Source organism: Pogona vitticeps, chromosome 5 (genome assembly GCF_051106095.1).
Source record: "Pogona vitticeps strain Pit_001003342236 chromosome 5, PviZW2.1, whole genome shotgun sequence".
Taxonomy (NCBI): Eukaryota; Metazoa; Chordata; class Lepidosauria; order Squamata; family Agamidae; genus Pogona; species Pogona vitticeps.
Window position 1 is genome coordinate 107,591,393 of NC_135787.1, and position 7,731 is coordinate 107,599,123.

General features: G+C 50.3%; 1 protein-coding gene across 1 annotated transcript; it reads left to right on the forward strand.

Moving 5' to 3' along the window:
* Positions 1 to 1,053: 1,053 nt before the first annotated feature.
* LOC140708384 (uncharacterized) lies at positions 1,054 to 6,845 on the forward strand. The gene is made up of 2 exons (XM_073003960.2): positions 1,054 to 2,333; positions 5,840 to 6,845. Exons 1-2 carry the CDS (start codon positions 1,838 to 1,840, stop codon positions 6,448 to 6,450), a joined length of 1,107 nt encoding a protein of 368 aa, XP_072860061.2. The 5' UTR covers positions 1,054 to 1,837; the 3' UTR covers positions 6,451 to 6,845.
* Positions 6,846 to 7,731: the final 886 nt, after the last annotated feature.

The following is a 7,731-nucleotide window of genomic DNA, read 5'->3' on the forward strand; positions in this document are numbered from 1 at the left end:
GACACCCATCACAGCTCTTGTTCTTTTTAAAAAAAAAACACACACAGGAGATGACATGTGCCAAACTATGTGGCCGTTTTTAGGATGTCAACAAATGAGGACTGGGATGCAAACCGGCAGCTCATTTTTGGTTTATAGTTGTAGGAGATGGTTTGTGAGCACTGCCCTCTGGGGATGAAAGGTAGATGAGCTAATCCCTGGCCTTTGGACTGAGTTCCTCCTTGTCTACCTTGGAAAGCAAAGCTGTGGGTTGGCACCAAGTGAGGGGAAAAAGCAGCTCATTGAAATGGCAAGTTGAAATGCAATGGTTGGTTCACCCATCGCCACCATTCTCTTTAATAAACAATGCTGAGTAAAAGCAGGAACGTTCATAGCTGTAATAGGGTTAGAAATGGGCGCGCGATGAGAGCCGGTCCCGGCTTCGGAAGAAGCGGCGCGTTTTGCTCCCCCCGGCGCCGAAGGGACGGGACAGCATGGTGGGTCACGTGGGGCTCAGGGCGCGAATCGGCGCTATTTAAGGCAGCGCCGTGGCGCCGCGTGAGCCTCTTTCGCTTCGGCAGCCGGGAGGAGAGCAGATCGGAGGGCTCCGTTTTTTTTTCTCTCTCTCTCTCTTCTCCTGCCTTGGAGGACGACGGGGGGGCGAGTGGTTTTGGCCGCAGAAGCGGCGAAGAGGCAGCGAGGAAGGAGGTTTGGAGGGAGACCGGAGGAAGCGGGGAGGCGGCGCCGCGGGCGAGGCGCCCCGCGCTGGGCGGGGACCCGACAGTCAGCTGGGAAGCGCTTCCCTCCCTCCCTTCCCGCTCTTCTCCGGTTCTTCCTGGCGGTCGCTGTGGGGCTTTCAAGCTGCCTTTTTTCAGGCAGGAGGTTTGGAGGTTGAAGAGGGGCTTTGGGAGCCGGCCTAGGGACTGCACCCCCCACCCCACCCCCTCGTAAAGGAACTGTCTTAAACGAGGCTGAAGTTAGCTAAGTGAATAAGAAGCTGGCCGAATAAGAAGCTAACTTCAGCCTCGTCTGTCTTAATAGCTCAGGGATTAGGTCTCTACAGCACTGTCCCTCTTGGAGCTGCTGAATAGCTCAGCAAGCTAAGGCTTCTAATTGCTGATTTGGAGGCTGGGGTTCGATTCCCACTGTCTCTTTTTGTGTCAAGCTCTTCCTTATACAGAGTCAGAGACTGGGATTCAATTCCTCATTGTTCCTTTTGGAGAGGGGTTGGACTCAATTATCAGAGGGTCCCTCGCTGTTAAAGGTTAAGAAAGAAAGGAAAAGAGAAAATTATTTTAATAAGGGATCAGCGGCTGAGCAGCTCAGTGGTTTAGGCTTCTGGCTGCGAAGCTGGAGTTAGGAAGTTGGTTCCCTCCTGGGTCTGGTCAAGGGGGGATGGATTGAATGATCCAGTGGGGCTTTTACAGCTCTCCTTGATTAGGTTATTATTGTGAGGTTAATTTTTTTTTTTTGAGTCACTAGGTACTTTAGGTTGGCCAGTGGCACTTTCATTATTGGGGTAGAGTGAATGAGGGGTCCCAGTGTTAGCTGTTACATAGTTTGGTAGGGAGTTAGGAGAGTGGGGGTCTTCTTGGGCCTGCTACCTTTCTCTTTACGTTGCTCTTTCGTTTAAGTTGGGGGAGGGAAATCCCCCTACCCGGCAGCTTTCCCCCATCTAACCCACTACCAAGTTGCTGAGCGGCAGCCATTTTGGGGCCGGCCGCATGGTCTGACTGGCGGCGGCCATTTTGGATCCTTTAGTTTCACTTTTTAAAAAAAAATAAAAAAAAGGGGGGGGAAGAAGTGGTCCCTTAACAGAGACTTTGGTAGTTTAAGGGAGGTAAGAATTATTAGCAACATGCCACCTAAAAAAGGAAATGGTAACAGGAAAGGGAAGAACCCTGTTAAGAAGCAAGTGGTGGTGCAGCAGCCCACTGAGCTATCTTCTTCGGATGATGAATCATGGGCTCTGCTACAGGAATTGCATGCTAAGGTGGCGAATATGGAGGCGAGGAGGTTTGAGAGGCAGGTAGATAGGAGTAAGGATATCACACCTCGTAGGTCTCCTAGGGAGTCGAAAGGAAAGCGTAAGGGCGAACTGAGGGCTCTTACTTCGGAATTAATGCGACGCTTTGATGTTTTGGAGTCCGAACAGGGTCGGAAGTCTCCCGGGTGTGCAGGTGATCGAAGCACGGTAGCAGAGGCGACTGAAAGGGTAGGGCGTAAGCACCGACGGGTTGAGGCGGCGGAGGAGGCTGATCCTGGTGAAGGAACTGCGAATGAAGGCTGTCATTACGAGGATCCGTACGCGGATATGCCAAGGGAGGTTGAAGTCGCTGGGAATGGGCGACGCGGTGAGTATGATGCATCACACAACATGACAGGAATAGGGGGACAGTGGCCTTGGTCTGTGGGCCCACAGCAGCAGGCAAGTTCGCCTGGCATGGGCACTTCACCTCCTTGGGCATGGTCAGGTGGTTTTTGGCCAATGATGGCACCCCCATGGTTTGGATGGGGTATGCCGACGGCAAGTACAGACAAACCAGGGCATAGTCAAGATAGTACACAGCCTGGCACATCACAGCACCCCTCGGTACCTGACACAGGGTATAATACGGCGCCATTCGCGGCTACGCCTTATACCGACTACAGTTCGCCGCTAGGCGATCATTTGACGCCAGCGGTTAAGGAGCGAATATGGAAAGGAGATTATGTGGATTTTTATCAATTATTGAACAGGGAATATGAAGTGCAGGAACTGGACAAAGATGACAAAGAGGTTAAGGAAAAGATTAGGCGCAAGAGACCGGACAGGAATTGGACCAATTGGGTTACTGGATTTACGATTTACGCCGGTGTGTTAGTGAAGATGCAGCCATGGAAGGCCTCCGCGATGTTCCAGTACTATGACATATTAAGGAGAGCAAAAGCGGAGTTTGAGGGCCAGGCATGGCTGCGATATGATGAAGCATTCCGTATGCGGAGTGCGATTCGACCTGAACTTCGATGGGATGAGGTTCATCCGGGGCTTTGGCTCCAACATATGTCACCGGCAAAAACTAATTTAGGGGATAGATTTGATTGTGGCCACCTTAATGTCAAAGCTTCCGCAAGTTATAATACCCGCCAGGGGGCGGGGCAGGCGGTTCAACCCCGGCTGCCCTGTTACGACTTTAATAACAGGGGAGTGTGTACCAAGTCCCCTTGCAGATTTAAACACGAATGCATCACATGCGGGGGACGGCACCCAAAATCTAATTGTTTCAAGTCCGGCGGACAGCGTCAAGGCAAACTCGGGGGATCCAGTAAGAAGCCAGAAGGGGGTGGGGGTGCTCCTGGAAAGGGGACCAACACCAATTGACATAGACATTTTAGAGAGCAGTCTATTGGGATATCCTAGGAGGGAAGATGCGGTTTATTTGAGTTTAGGTTTTCGTTATGGATTTCGGATTCCGGCTTTGGGCACTCGGCGTGCATTTTTTGCCCGGAATCTGAAATCTATTCAGGGTATGGAAGATTTAGTGTTAAAGAAGATTAATAAAGAAGTTACAGAAGGTCGAGTGGCGGGGCCTTTTGCCACGCCTCCATTAGATGATCTTAGGGTGTCTCCGTTAGGGATCGTTCCCAAAAAGACTCCCGGGGAATTTAGGTTAATACACCATTTGTCTTTTCCTGAGGGTGAGTCGGTAAATGACGCCATCCCAGAGGAACTTTGTTCAGTTAGGTATACGTCTTTTGATGAGGCGGTCAAAATGGTTAGGGCTTGTGGGATTAACGCTGAATTAGCTAAGGCAGATGTAAAATCGGCATTCCGAATTCTTCCCGTTCACCCGGCAGATTTTAATTTGCTGGGTTTTCAGTTTCAAGGACAGTATTATGTAGACAGGGCCCTCCCCATGGGATGCTCGATTTCTTGTTCTGCCTTTGAGAAATTTAGTACCTTTATTGAGTGGCTGTTGCGGCAGAAGACGGGCTGTGCGTCGACAGCACACTATTTGGATGACTTCCTTTTTTGCGGAAGTGCGAATTCAGGAAATTGTCAAAGGCTGTTAGTTACGTTTAGGGATTTGGCAGCTGAGTTAGGGCTTCCCCTAGCAGAGGAAAAGACAGAGGGGCCGGCCACGACCTTGACCTTTTTAGGGATAGAACTGGACACGACACAACAATCTTCACGGCTGCCTCAGGACAAATTGACCAACCTTAAGGGCATGCTCACACATTTGAGAGGAAGGAAGAAGGTGACTTTAAAGGAGTTACAACAGTTGGTTGGTCATTTGAACTTTGCCTGCAAGGTGGTAGCGCCAGGGAGAGCGTTTGTGAGGCGCCTTTCCAGAGCCATGTCGGGATTGCACAAGCCGTTTCATAAGACGAGGATGACCAGTGGTATGAGGAACGATTTAAGGGTTTGGGAGAGTTTTTTGAATCAGTTTAATGGCATTTCTTTTTGGAGGTCGGACATTAACCTGAAGGCGGATGTCCAGGTAAATTCGGATGCTGCGGGGGCATTGGGTTTTGGAATTTATTTTAGAGGCAGGTGGTGTGCAGGGGTTTGGCCGGATGAGTGGCACCAACAGGGTATCACACGGGACCTAACATTTTTGGAGTTCTTTCCAATAGTAGGTGCCCTTTGGATCTGGGCGCAGGATTGGTCCAACTCGGTGGTACGCTTTTGGTGCGACAATCAGGCTGTGGTTCATATCATTAATAACTTGTCATCGCGTTCTGAGAGGGTAATGGAGTTAGTTAGGGCATTTACATTACGGGCATTACAGTTTAATGTTGTGTTCCATGCATGCCATGTGCCAGGACTTGATAATCAGATAGCCGATGCTCTCTCGCGCCAACAGATCCAGCGTTTCCGGGAATTGGCACCGGAGGCCAGGGATGTGCCAGAGGTGCTCCCGGAGGAGGTCTGGCAGATTGGCGTGAGGAAGCGTCGCGGGCAATAGGTATGGCTCTGGCCCAGAAAACACGCAAGAAGTATGACAGGGTAGTAGGGGAGTTTTTTACGTTCCGCAGGGCCACGGAGTTAGATCAGGTATGGCCGATTCCGGTGGAACATTTGCAACAGTTTATCGTGGCCTTGCATAGGAAGGGCCTGGCTCCGGGTACCATACAAGGTAAGCTGGCGGCTTTAGGCTTCCATGCAAGAGCACAGGGACTTAAGGACAATTCAGGTGATTTTAGGATCAAGAAAATGGTAGAGGGATGGCTACGAGAGAGGGGACGGCTGAGGGATGGTAGGACTCCCATTTCCCCAGGGATATTGGAAGGTTTGGCGAAGTTATGGGGAGAAATTTGCAGGGATGACTATGAGATAGCGCTTTTTCATGCAGCGGCGGTGATAGCCTTTTTTGGGGCTATGAGGATTAGCGAATTGGTAGCATTGAGTAAGACCGATGTGTCGGGAAGGGCATTACAGTGGGGAGATGTGTCACTACAAAAAGGGCGAGTCATTTGCTGTATTAGAAGATCTAAAACTGATCAATTAGGCAAGGGCCGGCAGGTAGCTTTGGGAACTTGCAGTGTAAGGAAGATATGCCCGGTGCGGGCTATAGGCCGGTTTATGCATTTTAGAGGCAGTGAGAAGGGGTATTTCTTTCGGCATAGGGATGGATCCCCTCTTACAAAATACCAATTTTGGAAGCTGACGGACATGGCTCTGGAAAGGTTAGGGGTTAAGAATTTGAGGTTTGGCACACATTCTTTTCGAATAGGGGCTGCATCCACGGCAGCATCTATGGGTTATGGGGTTGAGAGAATAAAGCAGTTGGGACGTTGGTCATCGGGGTGCTACAGCAAATACATTAGACACTTGCCTAACGTGTAGGGAGGGGCTGTTTTTTCTTTTGTCTTTCAGGAGGTGAGATGCGGGAGACGCGTAAGAAGATTATGATTGTGGGACACAGCTACATCTTTTGGGCTGCCCGCTATGCAGCTAATTCCCACTGGGGGAGCGATTTGGGGCTTGGAGCCCAAGCTTCTATATCCTGGAAGGGCAGGCGCGGCATGCGTTGGATCCAATTGGGGAGGGTGACTGCATTTGGCAGTTCACCCCCCGACATTTTGTTAATTCATCTGGGGGGTAATGATTTGCCCCAAGTGCCTGGTAAGGCGCTTATTTTGGATATCCTCCGGGATCTTGCGAGGCTACATGCCTCTTACCCGCTTATGCGGATTTGTTGGTCGACAATTGTTCCCCGCCGGGTTTGGCGTGGAGCATTGAATGTTGATCGAATAAATTATGCCCGGCGGCTGGTCAACAGAGAAGTTTGCCGAGGTATCTGCACAGGCGGCCTTGGAGCTGTGATTGGACATCACAGTATCCGGCCTGCCAATCTTGAGTGCTTTCGTAATGATGGAGTCCACCTGTCTGTCACGGGTTTGGACAAATTTTTGGATGACTTGAGAGGGGGCCTGCTTGTTGAATTGGGTGTCCTTGGTGGGCACATGGGACATAGCGGATGCTAGTCCTCATGTTGTGGCGGGTAGTGCGGGAATAACGAGTCGTCACGGTGTCTCCCTTTGGTAAATTCATATTACAAACAGCGCATTGGTTCTGACAGCTTCTGCGGATCGTGCGATCACAGGGCTGAAGGCAACTGATGCGCTGGAACACTTTCGGACCAATAGTCATCTTATACGATGGCTGGAGGTCCGGGTGTCTTATTAGGCTTTACAGGTTCCTTCGGTCGGTAGACAGATGGCACCTGGGGCCTGGGACTCGCCCATTGACATATTATGAATATTGGGGTTATTTCCCGCACTCCCGCAGGCCCCCTCTAATGTTGATCTAATTGTTATTGGTTTATATTTGGCTAAAAATAATTGGCTTTAATAAAGTGTGGCCCATATTTAAATCCAAATGCTTGGTGTCTCGTGCCTTTATTCGGGGCTTGGGGGAGCAAATGGGCGCGCGATGAGAGCCGGTCCCGGCTTCGGAAGAAGCGGCGCGTTTTGCTCCCCCCGGCGCCGAAGGGACGGGACAGCATGGTGGGGTCACGTGGGGCTCAGGGCGCGAATCGGCGCTATTTAAGGCAGCGCCGTGGCGCCGCGTGAGCCTCTTTCGCTTCGGCACCCGCCCGCCCACCCGATATTTCTAGTGTGTTCTGGGTCGCCTGTTTTGGGGCCGGATAGGAATTTTTGACCTCTATCCTGATTGGCTGCTGGATGGGGGGATTTTTCGCCTATCCCACACTGGAAATGGGTTGCTTGGGCATTGGATGGCGGTTTCTTCAGTTTATTTGGTCACACTGGCGGGTAGTGCGGGAATAACGAGTCGTCACGGTGAGCAAACAGATAGCAATCTATTCAGGAGGAACATTTATAATGATCCATATGACCTTTATACTTCAATCTCTTCCAAGTAGGGATCACATGGGCTTTGACGCACGTTTTGTCACGTTGGAGGCAAGGTTTAGATTTAAGCTGGAGAATTTCTGGCAACCTGTTCAGAGCACACCAAGCCCTAAAAACATCAGATGAGAGGAAGATTAGTTCAGCAGAGGGAAAAGGAATTTTCCGGTTTCCTTGCATATTTCTTTATGGTTTCAAAATTCCAGACTCAAGAATTGGAAAGAATCAGAGCAGCATAACTAGCTTGACATATTTCTGTATTTACAAAGTGCTTGATTTCTCCTTCTCAGCAAAGGCCTATTAATGGGCTCAAATCAACCAGACATAGGAAAATTTTCCTGTTTGGTCCGTGTTCAAACTAAAGCAGAGGGGAGAATGTAAAGAGGGACACTGCCC

Bases quoted from the DNA above. Each gene is read 5' to 3' on its own strand.
- LOC140708384 (XM_073003960.2), top strand. From the start codon at position 1,838: ATGCCACCTAAAAAAGGAAATGGTAACAGGAAAGGGAAGAACCCTGTT. The intron at 2,334-5,839 runs GTGAGTATGATG...TTTGTCTTTCAG, and splicing joins CGCTGGGAATGGGCGACGCG to GAGGTGAGATGCGGGAGACG.